The sequence below is a fragment of the Anas platyrhynchos genome, chromosome 1 (assembly GCF_047663525.1).
Source record: "Anas platyrhynchos isolate ZD024472 breed Pekin duck chromosome 1, IASCAAS_PekinDuck_T2T, whole genome shotgun sequence".
Lineage (NCBI taxonomy): Eukaryota > Metazoa > Chordata > Aves > Anseriformes > Anatidae > Anas > Anas platyrhynchos.
Genome location: NC_092587.1, coordinates 165,057,872 through 165,077,402, shown reverse-complemented (window position 1 = coordinate 165,077,402; position 19,531 = coordinate 165,057,872). Strand labels below are relative to the sequence as shown.

At 38.6% G+C, this 19,531-nt stretch overlaps 1 protein-coding gene across 2 annotated transcripts in view; it reads right to left on the bottom strand.

Moving 5' to 3' along the window:
* Positions 1-1,617: 1,617 nt before the first annotated feature.
* The window catches only part of DIS3 (DIS3 homolog, exosome endoribonuclease and 3'-5' exoribonuclease), a 30,118-nt gene continuing 12,204 nt past the window's right edge, over positions 1,618-19,531 (bottom strand). Inside the window, exons 9-21 of one of the 2 annotated variants that reach the window (XM_027472942.3) lie at positions 18,911-19,057; positions 13,491-13,607; positions 12,568-12,669; positions 11,876-11,940; positions 11,700-11,784; positions 10,959-11,086; positions 10,408-10,494; positions 9,358-9,514; positions 7,973-8,187; positions 7,379-7,547; positions 6,760-6,918; positions 6,233-6,355; positions 1,618-2,033 (exon numbers count right to left, since the gene is read on the bottom strand). In XM_027472942.3, coding sequence (XP_027328743.1) covers positions 1,944-2,033; positions 6,233-6,355; positions 6,760-6,918; positions 7,379-7,547; positions 7,973-8,187; positions 9,358-9,514; positions 10,408-10,494; positions 10,959-11,086; positions 11,700-11,784; positions 11,876-11,940; positions 12,568-12,669; positions 13,491-13,607; positions 18,911-19,057 — 1,644 coding nt within the window. In that variant the 3' untranslated portion in view covers positions 1,618-1,943. Of the gene's footprint in view, positions 2,034-6,232; positions 6,356-6,759; positions 6,919-7,378; positions 7,548-7,647; positions 7,716-7,972; positions 8,188-9,357; positions 9,515-10,407; positions 10,495-10,958; positions 11,087-11,699; positions 11,785-11,875; positions 11,941-12,567; positions 12,670-13,490; positions 13,608-18,910; positions 19,058-19,531 lie in introns of those variants that run through there. The other variant, XM_072032499.1, reaches the window with a different exon arrangement.

Genomic DNA, 19,531 nt, shown 5'->3' with positions numbered 1-19,531 from the left:
ATTGGCTCCTTTTGAAGTCTTTAGAAAATCTGATCAAATCCTTTGTAATGAGTGTTCACAGAGCTGAGCAACTATTGTTAAACAACGGTTGTATCTGTGACCCCCTGATTAAGAAAACCACTGAGTGACTAGCAGTTCACGGGCAATGATTCCAAAGATCATGGAGAAAAATCTATTTTATGGGGGATTGTGGTTTCTGGACTCTGCGAGGTGGGAATTGGGATTGGCAGAACAAGTCTGTGCTGAGGCTAGAATGAAAGCTACTACACTCCCAGACACTTTGGAAGATGATAGCTCAACTGCAATGAACTCACAGAATTCAATAGCTACCACCTTGAAAGTTTGGTATCTCTAGTTGCTGTGGTCAGAGTTTACCACTGAGTCTGGGAGCACACTTAAAGTTACTTTTGTTCATCCCCAACAGCACAAAACATAACTACATAGCCAAGTAATCTAATGTGACTTACAAAAAAAAAAAAAAGGGTAAGATCAGACCTTGTATCCTAACTTGCCCATACTGTAGCAATGCAAACCAGACTGATCACTGTGACAATCTTCACTTTTGGATTTTGGTATAAAATTTAAAATAGTACCAAAACATTACATTTAAAACAGTTTATCTGAAGGTAAGCAACGATCTGATGTTGCTTTAAGGTATAGGACAAAGGTGAACACCTGTACGGTGGTATGGTTTTATCTTTTCCACCTACACATTGTGCAAGTGTGCACACAAAATCACTCATACCTCCAACACCCCAATCTGGTGGGAAAGAACTTTTCCAGAGAGTAAATTAAGTCCATGGCATTTATTTTCCAAGAGACAACCTTTGTTTTTTTACGGAAGGAGAGCCTGAAACTTCTGGTGATGTGGTTGAAACTTTTTTTTGTTAATTGGACACCTGCAGATGTGGGCTTGCTTTTTAATTAATGTAACTCAGGTTATTCATTGCTACGTAAGCCATTTTTTACTTTATCAGGATAAGGCAATTTCAGAAATCCTTCTATTATATTAGTTAGCTTTTGTGAACAGTAGGTTTTATTTCTTAGCTGTCTTGAGCTGCAGAGCTTCCTCTAGGCTTGCTTTCTTTGCCCTTGTTTGCAAAAGGGTAGATTTGCCCTGCATTACTGTCTACTTAGGTTAGCTTGCAGAATTCACTATGAGAGTGAATTCCTGCTGTCAATTTCTAGCATGGCTGTTCAGGCTGTCTCTTGAATGGGGTACACTTTCATTATCTTCATCAGATGAATCAGGGTTGAAGCAGCGTATTCTAACTCTCAGAACAACTGAGAACAAATGAATGTGTGGATACAGAAATGAGATTTACTAGTGAAGAGGGGTGGCTTTTTCTACTGTGCTTTTCCCTTTTTTTAAACACAGGATATTAACCCTTCAAGGATGTCCACGAGCCTGCAGCATTATTTGTTTAGGACAGGCTGAATTCCAAGAACAGATAGAAAATAGTATTTTTCTTGCTCTTAAAGACATCATTATTTTCTAACAACTTTACAGCAAAAAAATTGTTCTTCACAGCTGAACAAATTTGTTCTTAAGTATTTCCTTCACTAGTAATAGAAACTTCTAAGAAAGGGAGGTACAGAAAATAAATATACACTATGTCCTGTTCAATAACATCTACATTATTTTATTTTTTTTTAAGATGACAAGGGTCCAGAAGGTTATTCAGAAAAACATAGTATGACTATTTCATCTATTTCATCAATTTCATCACTTTGGAGATGTATTTATTTTCCTCCATAAGATAAGCAGGGCTACAATTTTGGTTAAAAAACTTTTGTCCTTTACGTTCATAAAAACAGTTAAAAAAGCAGTTTTACAAATTATTAAAAAGTGTACTTTAAAAGTAAGCACTGTTTCCATCATTTTGCCCATAGGGAAAATGAAATACAAATAATTCATATGCGGTTTTAACCATTCTACTTAGCTATTGTTGTAGCTTCTTTTTCTTTTTTTCTGGTTCACTGTTGCTGCTCATCGCTGTAGAGAGCTGTGCAGGCACATCATTTCCTGGTATCTACAGTAAAAAAAAAAAAAGTCAAAACTGAATTTTAGCTTATATTGTGCTGATAATACTTGAATTTACCTCCTACAAATACTCTTATCAGCATGGGAAAATACTACAGTAATCATCTAAAAAGGACTCTACCATCGTGATGTAACCATCACAGCTAGAACACTAAACTGGAGTTGGAAAAATAAGGGAGACACAAGCAGCAGCATCCCTCCCCCCTGAAGTGCCACCTGTTCTTTTGCACAAGACTATGGTGCAATACATACCTCAGCAAATAGTTAAAAGCTGGTGGGCATGAATGAGGGAGAGGTGAAAAGGTCTTAAAAGCAAAATGAAAATTGTTAGATTAAAACAATCCCTACTCTAGTGTTTCCCTGAAGTGCCATTACTGTCAAATAGGCCATGCCAGGCTCAGCACGTGGCTCAGGACACTGCACAGTAAAAAGAGATTTAGCTTTGGTAGAAACTATGAAAACTTCAAAATAAGTAGAAAAAATACCATCTAAAACAAGGAGGAAATAGAAGAAAAGCCTGTACCTTTACAGAGGTAGGCTGAATTGTCCTCTAGGAAAGAGGTGGTTAAGAAGTATGCTATGCTTTCTTTGGGAACAGGGGAAGTTTTACCATTCAAGCAGAAGAGTGAAGCAGCTTTAGAATGAGACACCCTTTAAGTACAGTTCACAAAAAAATTAGACCAACAGCACCCGCATGAATGTTCTGCTACACTCAAGCCAACCTGCGATGCCTGATGAATGAAGAGGTAATGGGTACTTCTGGAGTTCGATGCAAGGAACCTAATCTGCAGGAGGATCTGGATAGGCTGCACTGATGGGCTGAGGCCAACTGTATGAAGTTCCACAAGGCCAAGTGCCGGGTCCTGCACCTGGGGCACAAAAACCCCAAGCAGAGCTACAGGCTGGGAGATGAGTGGTTGGAGAGCTGCCAGGCAGAGAAGGACCTGGGAGTATTGGTTGATAGTCGGCTGAATATGAGCCAGCAGTGTGCTCAGGTGGCCAAGAAGGCTAACAGCATCCTGGCTTCTATAAGAAGCAGTGTGGCCAGCAGGGCTAGGGAAGTGATTGTCCCCCTGTACTCCCTGTAAGTTGGATATTAGGAAGAACTTCTTTACAGAAGGGGTTGTGAGGCATTGGAATGCGCTGCCCAGGGAAGTGGTGGAGTCACCATCCCTGGAGGTCTTTTAAAGACGTTGAGATGTAGAGCTTTATGATATGGTTTAGTGGAGGACTGGTTAGTGTTAGGTTAGAGGTTGGACTAGGTGATCTTGGAGGTCTCTTCAAACCTAGACGATTCTGTGATTCTGTAATCACTAGGACTTCAATGCCAAGTTACATGAGTGTGACAACAATATACATCATTAGAAGAGGCATGCTGAAGACGAGTTATGTTCTAATAAGATTAAATTAATTGTACTAGAGTAACACAGTTATCCATGCAGGGATTTAAAAACAATACCACTATTATGAACACTAGCACTTAAGGCTAGGGTTTTGGTCAGTTACCTAGGATGGGAATAATAATGACAAGCTATAGAGCTAAATAAGTACCATCAATACATAAATGGTACTTAAAGGCACTAAGACACACTCTAGCTTTCTAGATGCTGTAACAGTGCCTTTTCCTAGAGCAAAGAGTTACAGATGCCATGAAAAACAACTCTTGCCTGAGGACCTGCTTAAGAGATTACCCACAGAATCATCCTTGTAATATTCATTTCAGCCTACTTACTCAAATACACCATCATGGTAGAAGCAAAAAACAAACAAACAAACAAACAACTTAAAATGTATTACAGCAGCTATATCAAGGGATTTAATGAAACCTTCATTAAAGGTGTTGCAAAAATGACAGAATGCTTTCAGAGTGAGATGGAACTTTAAAAAAGAACCAACTGGGAGTCATATACAATTTATTAATAGAATTAAGAGGGCAGTTTTAAAAAAAAAGTGAGTAGAGAGATTTGTATTACAAGTCAAGAAAGATCCTTTAAATTAAAATCCTATTCAAATGAAGAAGTACAAAACTGAGTGTAAAAGAAGTTAAGGCCTAGATCAAAAAAAACGGCTATAGACAACTATAATTTAATAAAGAGCGTCAGAACAAACGAGGTAAAGAGTAATAATGACATTGTTAAGTCCTGTCACTTTCCATCCATTCCAAATTCAAGTAGAAAAATGGTCAGCTAGCAACGGTTCATGTGTATAAGCTCATTGCTTCAAGTTGGTCTGAATACCAGAAGAAATGCACAGTGATGCAAAGTGTTCTCATCTAATGCCACACAGAACAGAAAATGTGATCCTGTACGTATCTGTGTCATGCTTACGTTCTGAATCATGCTTGTAATTCTGTTCCTCCCAGCTCAAAACTCGTAATAGAACTACAGCAACATAAGGGTGACAAGGAAAATTATAAACAAACAAACAAAAAAAAAACCAAGATAGTTTCCAGAAAACCAAGAGCTAACAGAGTAGATAAAGTACATGGAATTGAGTGGCATAGGGATTGTACATGGAATTAACAAATTAGTATTTTATTCCCTATATTATGAATCACAGAATCGTCTAGGTTGGAAGAAACCTCCAGAAGTATGTTATCAAGTAACGGTATTAGGCATCAGGCTTGAAAAAGTTTTTTTTCCCCCATATATGGTGACTTGCAGAACACTCTTAACAAGACACTGAGAGAGCCAGAAACTTAAGTTAGGGCGGTGGGTGTGTGTCATTAAACAATGTCACAGAACAAGGCTCCATCATTATCACCACAACATTTCTCAGTGAGATCGTATACAATTCCCAAGTTGCTGAAAGCTTTGAATGGGCACAAAGGGAATGTATATGTGTGTCTTGTTCCTATATTCTTTCCGTACTATGAAGAGTTACTAACAACAGATGTTTAGGAAGAGAAATTAGTTTGGATTAACCAGTATGGTCATTCCTGTATCAAGGGATAAGCTAAACTTACAGTATTGACTTAATTACAGACCAAGGACCTTTCCAGAAATAGTATAGGAAGCAGAAGGGAAGGGACAAGGAAAAAAAAAAAAAAGAAGAAGGAAAAAAAAAAAAAAAGAACTTGCATGAGCTTACTCTGTTTTCAAAGAACAAAGTATGACTCTCGGACTGGAGTCAACGCCAACAGCAGTGTTCTTGAGTTGAGCCTAACAACAGCAGCTCTCGCAAACACCACTTGGTGAGCACAAGCAGTGGGCAGGCAGCTCAACTAGTAGCTGTGCTCCAGAACACAGTTTTTTTTTACTACTACAAACGTTGTCTGCTCCTCCTCTTTGAAATCATGAGGACTGCTTGTCACCAGACATCAAAATATTTGCATGCATTTGGAAACAGATGATTTTTCAGAAAAAACAAAACAAAACAAAACAAACAAAAAACAACTAACACGTTTGTATAAACAACAAGGACCTGTTTTCCACTTTTCTTTTTCCTTCATGATGACATATACTCGTTATGTATACTCAATACTGCAACCATCTGTCTCCCAGATGAATCACATGCAGCTTATATGAAAGTACATAATCTTGTAATGCCATGGAAAACACTCAACAGGCCTGACGTATGAGCCCAGGTGAAAACCCCAGAGTCACAGATGCAGTGAGAAGCAGGCAAGTCAGAAATAGTCTTAAGACCAGACATACACTTATTATGACATTATAGGTCTTACAACATTATCAAAAGAGACTTTCATATTGTGGAATTGTGGTAAGAAAGGACTGCTATTTATGCACCTCTCCATGCTCAATCATGCTGTTTCCTTCTGAGCTACCCAGCATAGCTGGGCAGTAGTTTACTACAGCTAAAAAAAAGTCCTCAGTTTTGGAAGAATTTCAAAGAGGAGATCTGATTACAGAACCATGAAATTTAAGAGATACTATTTCAGTGAATCATCATCTTTCCCATCACTGGAAATATTCCTGATGGGCCAAGAAAGGAAGTTTTATTTAGAACCCTTTATCCTTTTCAACAGTTAGTAGAAAACAGATCTGTGTTTTATTGAGAGTATATAAGAAGCAAATCACTACAATCTGCTGATGTGTTTTTTTTTTGTTTTGTTTGTTTGTTTGTTTGTTTGTTTTTTTCCTTTTAGGTTAAATTTTACTTTATCCTGACAACATTTTAAGATTACTGAAGGGTAATATGCTGCTACAAATCACAAAGCTTTTGTCTTACCTTTGGTTCTACCAATACCATCCGAATTTTCTGATGCTGGATGTTGGAATCATCTAACATAACGTTCACTTTAACCTTGTCAAATACATGTAGCATTGTGTCTTCCACAGTAAGTGACGGTACCTAAACATTAAAGTTTTGTTTAAATACTTACTGCTTATAATGTGTCTTACATTTTTATATGAATAAATATTTCTATACATAGTTTTTAATGTGTTCATTTTCATTAACATGTAATGAGTTATGGTGCTGAATGCCCCGAGTGTCATGGTACAGGTACTATGTTTAATTTCTGGAATAGATATTAATATCTAATATTAATCAATGTCAACACCACACATTCTTCTGTCAGGACCATTTGTGGTTAAACTTATGAAGACCACAGTGACACTATTACTACAGATAAATAAACCTGAAATTAGAAGAGCCTCTATTAACCACCTAACCCAACTAAAATAGATTTTAGTCATTCCGCTCAATTACCAAATCAAAAAAAAAAGACAATTAATAAACATTACAAAACCTACTTCATTGTTGTAATCAAGTCTTGGTGTTGGTTTATCTTTTTCTTCAAAGAAGACTGTTCCTTCTAACCCATACTTGGGAATCAAAACCACAATTGCATTTTTTCTTACAAATAATATATATGCATCTTCATTCACCACTCCTTTGGTTTTGAAGAACAGCTTTAACAGAAGATACAATAAAAAAAAACATTAGAACATTCTCTTCTGGATGACAAATACACCAAATTAAAAAGAGTAAAACATAAATATATATAAATATGCATTTATACTATAATATTTATACTAAATATAAATTTATACTTAGAGATTATGACTCACCATATATTTAAAAGCAGATTCGTATCATTATATTAGCTATTTATAGTATCACTGCAGTATCAAGCATTCATCATATTTATTTAAAAAATAATAAAAATTAAAAAGCATCCTCTAGATGTAACTCTCAATTTTTTCAGTACCAGCAATGTAATGTTGAAGCTTTTCCTCAAATAAACAGCATTCATTCTTAACGATTACTGCAGACTTACTGATCTACAAAGAACAATCTGATTATTACTACTCAGTATTTCCTCCCTTCCTTTAAGGGCAACATTCATGCTCCCATCTCAGAACTACTTACCTGCGTATGGAATGCAACAGATGCTCTCTGTGCATATTGAGCCATTTTATGCCGGTAGTTAAGATTTTTACACAGATCTGATAGTTTGTGTTTATCCGTAAGTTCTGGATAAGTACTGTCGGCTCCTATGGCCACTGCCAGAAGTCGATGTACTATAATGTCAGCATACCTGCAAAGATGATCAGTGACGTGTCAAAACATTTTGTATTACATTTCTGAATATAATTTTGTTTTTAGAAATTTTACAGATCAAAAAAACTTTGTAATACCGATGGTCTGCTGATATCTCCCTGTATTAATTCAAGATCACATTCCCTTTATTGACCAAAGATATGCTCTGCAGAGAGAAAATAAACTATGTTGTTTTCTTTTTCATCTAAGAAATTCTTTATTACATTCCACCAATACAGCCTGTACTTTTGAGCACTTAGAAGAAATAAAGCCTTATTATTGGACTAAGAATGATGTTTCACCGATACAAATCTAAAGCTGAACAAACACATTATTTTGTTTTAAATAGATCACCACCATCTAAAATATTTCTTAACAAAAAAATCACCTTTGTTCTCAAAAACTACTGTAAAATAAGGGTACCTTCTAATAGGTGAGGTAAAGTGGGTATAAATAGGTGAGGCTAAACCATAGTGATGAAAATCGTTATCCATTCCAGAACAGAAATACACAGCTTGCATCATGCAGCGAGTGGTCAAAATTCGCAAGAGTGTATTTAGATATGGGGATGCAGGAGACTCAGCTTTGTCTAATGATTCAGCTAAAGCCTTTGCAGAATCAGTCTTAATTTCCAAATCCTGTAGAAAGGGAAAAAAAGTCAGATATTACAAGCAAATATTAACAGATCGTTATTTGAATTTCAACACTTAAATCCATGCCAATCCTAGCAACTGTAACAAGTATCATACCTGATAAATTCTGAAGTGTAGACAACTTAAGGAATGACAGTGTTACAAATAAAGCCCCATGCATTTCTTATTATTATTATTTGCGTTCTATTCAAACAATGAAAAACTAAGTCAGTAGCCTACAAATTCAGAAAAAGCATGAAGTGTTTCTTAGTTCTGTATGGATGCCAATATTAACAAATTTCTCTTGGTTTTATTGTTTTCCATCTCAGTATTGGTTATAGGTATATGAAAAGGTATATAAAAAACAGCTACCAAAAAAAATTATTTGTAACATACTCAGACTTTCACCCAAGCACCATGTAAGCACTAATCAACCTTCTTTTGCTTCCCACACGAATTATTAAAACTTACACTTGGAAAAGTGATTTGTAACATTACTACTTTGTTGTTCCTCATGTGCCAGTGACACTTGATACGGATAGCATGAAAACAACAGAAATGCATTTTTACTTTGCAGTGCCACAAGATCAACAGAATGTACACCACTGACAACAAAGGGTGATGTAGAGATCAAGTGATTCCTGTACCATGGTAAAGTGACTTCATATTTATTAATAATAAAAAAAAATGTGTGTGTGTGTGTATATATATCATGCTAATACCAGTTGTGTTGGTTCTTTTGGAGTAATTAAAAGTAAATTTGGTTAATTAAGAGAAAGTTAGTCCATGGAAAGCCTTCTGAGTAAAACACTACTTTTAAAATCATTTTCAGATTAGAAATGTGTGTGACCCAAAGCCAAAAACCGTCTCAAAAATCACATTCAGCTTAGAAAGGAGAAATGTTTCACAGCGTGTAACATTTAAAAATAAAACAGACAGAAAGATCTGCTTTCTTTACCCAAAAAGTTTTTTTTTTATTTTTTTTTTTTATTTTAAACAAAAGATTTCACCCAGAAGTACAGGAACCTTGTTGCAGATACCAGTGGTTAGAAAGTGTAGCAAGACACATTTTTACAGTACTGCTTTCTAACCCCTATTCTTTGTTAAGTGCCCAACCAGAGAGAAAATGCAGCTTTTTTTACCATACTAATTAAGTGAATTAATTATAAAACTTGCCTTGGACTTTGCTGCTTTCACAAGAATGTCATAATTTGATGGGGGAGGAGCTGGATGTTTCCTGAGCAGGGCAAACTCTGGGAACTCATCATAAATTTTTTGTGCTACAGAGACATTGGCAAGCAACATGAACTCTTCGACCATGGAATTTGTTTCTCTGTCAACATAAAATATTTTGCATTGTTAGAAAAGCATTATTAGGTATTTGTTTTGTGTGTCTAACGAAGAAACATGTCACTATCCTATCAATATTATGTACTAATATCTAGTAAATCAGTAGTTTTGAACATACAGTACAAGCAGACAAACATTTTCAAGAGTAAAGGCACACCAAATATTTAGTAAAGTTCAAACACCGGGGCAGAAGGAAAAAAAAAAACTAAAATAACAAATGAAGATAAAAATGCTCTTTAAGATAGCATTGCTATCTGAAAAAAAAAAAAAAACAACAGACAAACTGCTTCTTCCTAAGAACACTATTCAAACATCATGCGTATGAAGCTTAAAAGCACTATACTGCACACCATGAAGTCATGACAGTGGACACAACTTGGTGCAGAAATTAGCACAGAAACTACGTAGTAGTATGACAGAAAGTAATTAAATAGATCCAGAAATTGCATGAGTAGCTCTGCTTCTAAAACTCCTCAATAATACTGCTGATATCACTCTGCACACACTCTGTTCTGTTGTTAAAGTTTCAGTAATCCATGCATAACTCCAAATTCTACTTTCTCTCCTTTGTTAGTTAGTACCAGTAGAAGAGCTTCAGAGAGGTCAGTGGGATGTAGACAATCCGTAATCCAGTGCTCCCTTAAATCAGTAGCAATGACTTAAGTTCATACATGAAACATTCAGTTCAAAACTTACTTCACAGATACTGTAGTAAAATACTGATTAACTATATTTTCTAGGATTATTGACTTGCACTATTATATAAACCTGGTACGCTATTAAGAAAATGCTGTTAGTTAAATACACCTTAATCCCATCCCTGCCCCAAATTAAGCAATTGAATAAAATAAAATAAAATAAAATAAAAAGGCATACTTAAGTTCCTTAGTTTGCAGATCAATAGGATCATGAGTTTCACTGTCCATGTGGAAACGAACTTCTGGTGAGGAAAGTGTCAAAGCTCTGGAAGACAATTAAGAGGTATTAATGAATTACAGTAAAGCAGAAACAGCAGCAGACTTGCAGGCCTATGCACAGCATCTGGGTTTGTTATGAAAAACATAACAAAAAAAGACTGGCATTAAGGTTCAAAATAGCAGAAATTGTGATGCTGCAACACATCACAATTAGCTTCCACAATTTCAAATTTAAAATGCTACTCCTTTGGTTGTTTGCATAATGTCTGTAAGAGAGCCACATTGCTGATTCATTTTGCAAAGGAAAAATTAACATCCCAAGTTTGTGTTTTTAGGGGAACAAAGATAACTGTTTTTCTGCAAATCAAAATGGCAAAACACTTTTCTTTCCAAAGATTTTCACTGCAAAATGAACACATCATCAGCATATGCAACATATAACTTGACAGTTGTAAACAGACGCTAAATAGACAAAAGGGGGAGAGAGGTAACAGCAACAGCATGGTTTACCCATTATCAATTCTCTTCTTCTTCAGAATTTTTGCTAACTTGTTTAGTCCACGTAAACTGACAGTAATATCATCATTCATTGATGCTGAATCAATTCTCATCTGTGCTTCAGCATATGTGAGAGAAGCCTTGAAGAGGTTAAAAAAAAAAAAGACATACATAATTGAACACTGAAAAGAAGAACACATTTCTGTCTTGCAGAAACTGCAGTTTGTTGTCAAAGCTGGTTCACAGTAATACAAAACTTTACATTCAATACCTCAATGTATGTCATTTACAAAGAATAAAGGACAAAGCAGGACAGATCTATAGAAGACCCCAAGAAAACTCAAGCATTTATAGTACTTTTTTAATGCTGATAACAGACATATTTTATACATTAGAAGTCTGATTTTACAGAACTGTATTAAACGCCTACAGACTCTACTGAATACCAGTATTCATGGTGTATAGCAACCATGTCCAATAAATATCAACACATTTATACTTCTTAAACAAAATATCATAACAAAGTAATTGCAGAAAAAACATTGCAATTGTTCTAAACATTAATGTTTAGAACAGGGCAGGATACCCTTTGCTTTAGGATTTAAGCATCATTTGCTAATTCCAATAAAGTACATCAATAACAGAAATGAGAAAAAAACCACAACTTCAGTATCAAGTCTGTTAATCACTGCTTTTGTAAGAAGGTCTACAGCTTTTCAAAACAATATATATATATATATTCATGTGACTAACCTTGGAATTAATAATACTCTTTGTAAATCTGGTTTTTAGAATTTCAGCATTATGGTTCATCTCCCATATACATGAAAATGCAAGCCTATGAGAGAGGGGTGGAAAATCTGTTAAAATCCACATGCACACATCTGATGTTTCTTGTCAGGACTTAAGTATGGATCATATACATATACCTGTCCACATTTGACCTCAAGGAGCATAAATTGGAACTCAGTAACTCCGGAACCATATCAATCCTCTGCAAAATAATGAATAAAACGTATGACTAGTCATAAATACTTAATGTTGTAATTTTTAACCATAATAAAAGCTTGGAAATAGTTTGATTTTATCACTACAAAAAGCTCAGATTTGTGAAAGAAAGGTGCACTACTTTAAAGGAAACTCATTGCAAGATCTATTTTAGCTATTTGTTGTTTTAACAACAGTTATTTCTAAGAACCAGGTCTATGGGAAATAAGTTACTACAAACCTAAACATACAGTTTTAAAAACACAGACCACAGGAAACAGAGATTTAACTACCATAAGAAAAAAACAACAGAAAGGACAAAAAACAGGTCACTTCTTTTGCAGTTTCAGATCTATATTAAAACAGAAGTCTAGTTCTAGAACACGTTATTTCTTGCATCAAACAGGAGTTGAAAGGCATATTCTCTATGTAATTGATTAAAAAAAAAAAAAAAAAAAGTCCTGCTGTGTAGAATGACAGAAAGCAACTTCATTTTGATAGTTATGCAAATTAAGCACAGCCCAAAGGAGCTTTTCTTTCTTAGTCTAGAGATAGTGGCTCTACTCCTAAGAATTTAAAAAGGAAAGCAATGAAAAATTAATTGTACAAAAAGCTGTCTATATAGAAAACTTACTTTTTCACACAGATACACAGTTGTTCCTCTTTTTGCTGACTCCTCATCCAAAGCATTTCCTGGGCGAATAAAATGACTGACATCTGCAATATGTACACCAACCTTAAGAAAACAAAACAATAAAGCAAAACGAGAACAAAAAAACAACAAGCATCACATTAAACATCTTATGAAACAATTAGGTTTCAACATGAAAGAAACTTTCTCAGGTTTTTATTTACAAGCCAATTCACCCATTTCCTGTTCCCTCCAGCAGCTTCTATATTTATCAGTAGGTATAGTTAAAAGCTCTTAAATGAAAAAAAAAGGAATAGTTGTAGCAATTATGCAAAATAAAGGCATGCATACATTTAGTGGAAAGCTGCATTCACTACCAATGCAACTCTTCTTGCCAAGGGCCTCAAACAATCTGTTTCATTTTTTTCAAGGCTCATTGCAAATTGTTTTTTGCTTTTCTCTGTTTGCTAGATCTTCAACGTTGCCATTCTCTGCTATTACAACTACAAATTAACTTATAGCAAAGAAAGCACAACTAGATTAGATATAATGGTGCAGAGCTAGTGTTAATCAACCCTATAGCTTTTTAATGCCTTTTTAATCAGTCCTTAGCTATTACAGCTGTAACTTCGCCCTACTAGCAGTTTCTTATCCTAGCTGCAGATATCCACGTTTACAGTTAGCTAAAGCAGTAAATAGTTACTTTCTCATACTAAATGAGCAGACAGCAGGGTGAATTTAGAAGAGATTCACCCTGAGATTCTGATGGAACGTCTTTTCTTTATTCCCATCTTACAGTTGTGCAAACACCAGTAATTTCTTTCACAACAGATCTTGAGCTTTGCTGGTATTAGTTATTATTACCACTACTGCACTGCTTGTAAAATACATACTAAATGACTAGTTTGACAAAACAAAGAACCCACCTCCAGATTTCCATTTTCCATTTCTCTGTAATGTAATGCATCATCAATATCCGTACAACCAGGAGGATCAACACTACAAACACACAGATGCCTCAAGTCCTCCCTGTATTTCATATCCTGAAGTTAAAAAACAAAACAAAGAAAAAAACATCTTCCATACCAAAGTAGAAATGATCATTCAGAAGGCGTTTTATGTAAGATTTTCCAAAGCAGACAAACATTTAAAGAGTGGCTTTTATTTAGCATATGATTTGCAGTATTATTTATCTATAAGATGTAAAAAGTATAGTGATAAAAAAAATGAGACGGAAAATGATCATTCTCTGCTGTCCTGCTAAATAAATTGTTTAGAATGACAGCTCTCAAGTAACGTTAGCTGTCCAAGGCTTAGATATCTAAACAGCTGGAAGGAACTGCACACTTTGGAGGTATCTACCTTTGTACAGTGGCTACAGAAAGATCTTAAATATGTATCTTTGACTAGACAGCCAACACTGTCAGCTTCCAAGCTCAGAAGAAACCAGTATTGTGGGAGTGTGGCCATGGGGGTCGACAAGTCCCATGGTTGGTGATAACATCGGGCTCTTAACGATGAGGCCATCAGGAATGTAACGAGTTCAGAGGGAACAAAGAAGGGTGATTTAGGAGGCGCCTCGTCTCGGGTTGCTCGTTTTCCAGCCGTCGGGGCATGGCAGCGGGGGGGTTGCTGTTGCCGGGCGAAGTTGTTTGACCAATGAATAGTGAGTGGGAAAGTACTGCAGCGGGGCAAATGGTATAAGAAGGGAGCCTGTCCTCAATGAGGGTCGAAGTTACGCCCTCTGTGAGGGTGAGATGAAGTTATGCCATTAATAAAGAAGTAGCAGTTACTGATCCTAACAGAAGCCTGGTGTCCGAGTGGTCGTCACGCCACAAATGGCACCGAACAGGGACATGAAGAACAGGGACACCCTGAGGAGCACGGACAAAAACAAAAGAGGAATGAATAGGGACAGGCTAGCAGAACAGGGACCAGGACAGGAACAGGCACACTGATCGCCTCATGAAGATAGGTTCGGCCAAACTCAGCAAACCCCTCAAAGAAGCTTGTACAGAAAGTCGCTGAAAATAGTCACACCAGAGCTGGGAAGAAGCTCGAGCTGGGAGAAGCAGACCAGTGCACACAACTGCCCCTCGCTGGCGAAAGGTAAGCAGCTGCGCGTTATGGGGAATCATACGTCCTTAGAAACAAAGGCTGTCCTGGTAACCTTACAGCTTACTCTCTTTATTGACAATCAGGCAGTTTATGATCCTGAAATACGGGACCAAACTGAGGTCAAGGTGTGGGACTCAGCAACTAAAAACGACAAGGTTGTGGCAGGATTGCTCGGCACCTGGCGAGCAATCTCTGAGGCCTTAAACAGCCATGTGGGACCACAGTCAGGAACGTGTGGTTTGCCAGATTGTGAGGGAGCTGCGGGCTCGTCCACCCATCCTGCTGCTACGCCATCGCCCCCCCCGCCGCTAGTGCCATCGCAGGCCTTTGCTGTTACGCCCCCTGGTGACCTGGACGTGCCTTTTGATCCAGGCCCTATTGGCCTTGAAAAGGAGACGGATGTTTCCCTTTGATCGGGGAGGAATAGGATATATAAGGCCCGAAGGCTGAGTTGCTTAACAACTTAAAGCGACACATACTGTGCCCACCACTAGCCCTGGAATTGTCCTGTGTTTGTAATCAAGTACGCCACAGAGTATGTGATAAATGGTGATAAAACTAGACTGCTTCAAACACACAAAATGAACAATCAAAAAGGACCACCTCCAAAAACAAAGGAAACGAAAAAAAAATCCCCCCCAAACAAACACTGTTGATGTTCAGGGTTCCCTGGTGAGCTGGTTCTGTACGTTCTAAAGCAGCCACTTCCTGTACCTAAGGTACCGGGCAGAACTTGAGATTCACTAACAGCATTTGAAACAAGCAATTCTGTAAACATCAACTTCTTTCTCTGGTTACCTAAATGGATTATAGTGGGATATACTGAAATCTCTTCAGACTATTCTGTTTATGGCATTTGGTTACAAACCTATCTAGTGAGACCAAAATACAAAAACCCTACAGGTGACAAGTGCCTCCTGCTACGCAGAAGACAAAGGTTCCCCCATCCTGCCAGGCAGTAGGAGGGGACCTAGGCCAAGGGGGGGAATGGAGGCAGGTTCCTTCTACGGGTGGTAAGCGAGCCCTGTCCCTGCCTACCTCACTTTCCATCGATCCTTGTATAACAGGTATGAGGCTCTAGAACTTGTCAGTCAAAACAACTGATGTGGGCGAAAGCCTGTCCCAGTTGGAGGGTGCCTAAGGCAAGGCAACCTACCCCCCACATTGCTGCATGTCCTGCCAAGAAAGAAGGGTTATTGTCATGGGGGAACCCCTTCTGAAAGGGACAGAGGGCCCGATATGCCATCTGGACCCAACCCACAGCAAGTCTGTTGCCTCCTTGGGGCTCGGGTGTGAGACATCACATTGCTGAGAAAGTCAAGCGCCTGGTACGGCCCACTGACTGCTACCCCTACTAGCTGCTACTGGTCTTTCAGGCTGGTAATGATGAAGTAGCAAGGAGAAGTCTGAGAGCAATCAGTGATGAGCTAAGGGATGATGCGCTAGAATCAGGGGGACTGTATGCCAGTGAGGTTCTTTGGTCGGCTCCACAAGGTGCTGTGTGTAGGGAGGTGCATTTGAAGTGCTTCTACACAAACGCACGCAGTATGAGGAATAAAATGGATGAGCTAGAAGTCTTGGCCCAGTCTCACAGCTACAACATCATCAGCATAAGCGAAACCTGGTGAGATGAGTCCTATGGCTGTTGTGCTGCAGTAGATGGTTACAGGCTCTTCAGGAGGGACAGGCAGGGTAGGTGAGGTGGCAGGGTGGCGATGTATGTGAAGCATGGGCTGGACTGTGTGGAACTTCAAGCTGAGGATGGCAAAGTTGAGAGCCTCTGGGTAGGGATTAAGGGACAAACAAATAAAGGGGATGTTGTAGTGGGAGTCTATTACAGACCACCCAGCCAGGATGACAACACTGATGAATTATTCTTTGCGGAACTAAAATGCCTTGAGATCAATTCCCCTTGTCCTTATAGGGGACTTCAACTTGCCAGACGTCAACTGGGATTACCACACAGCTGACACAAGCAGGTCCACTTATATGATAAACTCTTGGTGCAGATGCTAAGGGAGCTAACTAGGAAAGGTGCCCTCCTAGATCTGTTGCTGGAGAACAGAGAGGGTCTTGTGGGGGACGTGGCAATTGGTGGCCATCTTGGCCACAGTGACAATGAAGTGGTTGAGTTGAGGACCAAAGAAAACATAGGTCTTCTACTTGATGGGGATAGTCACCTCACAGACAATGATATAGGCAAAGCAGAAGCATTTAATGCCTTCTTTGCCTTTGTCTTCAACATTGATGATGGGCTTCAGGACCCAGGGTGCCCTAAGCGGGAGGACCATGATAGTAGGGATAATAAAATCCCAACCAACCCTGACTGTGTGCAGGATTTGCTGCTCTACCTGCATCCATACAAGTCCATGGGTCTGGATGGGATTCATCCCAGGGTGCTTAAAGAGCTGGCTGATGTCATCGCAAAACCTCTCTCAATTATTTTTCAACAGTCTTTGGAATCTGGAGTGGTCCCAGTAGACTAGAAGCTGGCAAATGTTGTGCCAATTTTCAAGAGGGGCAAGAAGGAAGACCCTAGCAATTACAGGCTTGTCAGTCTCAAGTCAGTGCCTGGTAAAATTCTGGAGAAGATGATCCTTGAAGTTACTGAGGTGCACCTGGGGGACAATTCAGTCATTGGTCCCAGCTAACATGGATTCATGAGGGGTAGGTCCTGCCTAACAAATCTGACTTCCTTTTATAAGATCACCCATCTAGTCGATTAAGGGAAACCAGCTGATGTGATCTTTTTGGACTTACACAAAGCTTTTGACACGGTTTCCCATAGGATCCTAGTGGACAAAATGTCCAGAATCAACAAAAACATCATATGATGGGTGAGCAATTGGCTGATGGGCAGGTCTCAAAGGGCTGTGGTAAATGGGGCCACATCAGGCTGGCTGATGGTCACTAGTGGGATCCCTCAAGGCTCCATTTTAGGCCCAGTGCTCTTCAATGATTTTATAAATGATTTGGGTGCATGACTAGAAGGTGTTCTGAGCAAATTGGCCGATGACACCAAACTTGAAAGAGCTGTAGACTTGGCTGAGCGTGGAAAGCCCTTGCAGAGAGATCTGGACAGATTGAAGAGCTGGGCGATCACCAACCACATTAAGTTTAACAAAGGTAAGTGCTGGGTCCTGCACCTGGGAAGGGGCAACCCTGGCAATATGTACAGACTGGGTGATGAGACACTGGAGAGCAGCCCCACAGAGAGGGATCTGGGGGTTGTGGCTGACAGCAAGCTGAATACGAGCCAGCAGTGTGCCCTGGCAGCCAGGAGGGCCAACCATATCCTGGGGTGCATCAAGCACAGCATTGCTAGTCACCTGAGGGAAGGGATTGTCCTGTTCTACTTGGCACTGGTGTGGCCTCACCTTGAGTACTGTGTGCAGTTCTGGGCTCCACAGTACAAGAAGGATATTAAACTGTTGTTGGAGAGTGTCCAGAGGAGGGTGATGAAGATGGTGAAGGGCCTAGAGGGGAAGACGTATGAGGAGCGGCTGAGGGCGCTAGGCCTCTTCAGCCTGGAGAACAGGAAGCTGGGGGGAGACCTCATTGCAGTGTACAGCTTCCTTGCGAGGGGGAGTGGATGGGCAGGAGCAGATCTATTCTCCTTAGTGACCAGTGATAGGACCCACGGGAATGGTGTCAAGCTGAGGCAGGGGAGGTTTAGGCTAGACATCGGGAAGAGGTTCTTCACTGAGAGGGTGGTTGCACACTGGAACAGGCTCCCCAGGGAAGTAATCACTGCACTAAGCCTGTCTGAATTTAAGAAGCGTTTGGACTGTGCACTTAGTCACATTCTAAAACTTTGGGTAGACCTGTGCGGTGCCAGGAGTTGGACTCGATGATCCTTATGGGTCCCTTCCAACTATGATATTCTATGATTCAAAATTATGGAATTGTAAACTCCTATCCTTGTCAAGTAATTTTGTTTTACATTTTAAATGAAACCTTCTATAGTAGTAGTGGTAGTTGTGTGTGGTTTTTTATTATTATTATTTTAAATTTTAAAACATCTATCCCTAACAGTTTTAGCCAAAACACAAAAATCTTGCAGAAGCAGATATGATTTCCACAGGAAATCAGGATAAAAGTCCAGAAAAAAATGGTTTTGGAGAACATTTCTCCTCTATTTTTAGAACACAGAAATAACTGGGAATCTCACAGTGTTTGATTTGAAGGAGAAGGCACAGTAATTATTGTAATAATTAAAATCCATTACCTTTTCTGTAATGCTCCATGGCATTTTTGGTAGGAAACTAAGGACAGCCTGTGAAAAAGGTTGATGAGGGACATCATGTTCAAGCAGAAGAACTTCTGTCTCAGTCTCTTTATCTCCAGCAGTTCCCAAGTTCTTTACAAAATGACCCTGAAAAACAACATACTTGTGTGTGTGTGTGTGTATATATAACGTATGTACACACACACAAATATATATATGTACAAGTGCATATATGCATGAACATCAAGCAATACCAATTGCTCAGAAGTAATTAAATATTTGAAATGCTTCTAACATGAATACTTCAAAATGTATTTTTTCTAATGAACTCATTCTTTATAACTCATTTTAAGTAGCGCAACCACAATGTAGCATATACTGAAGATGCATAACATGGCAATAGCAGCACACTTCTGTAACTTGCAAACAGGTGTCTGGGCTTATTTAACGATCTAGCTAGCATAAAACAGATTTCTACTTGTCATATACACCAACTATTTCAATAATAGTGTTTCAACAAAGCCAAATCTCTGTGACACACTTGCAGCTTTAAGGTATTCCTGCAGATACTGTTTCATTCTCCAGAAATTATTTAAAGTATTATTTCATCTCTTTTAATCT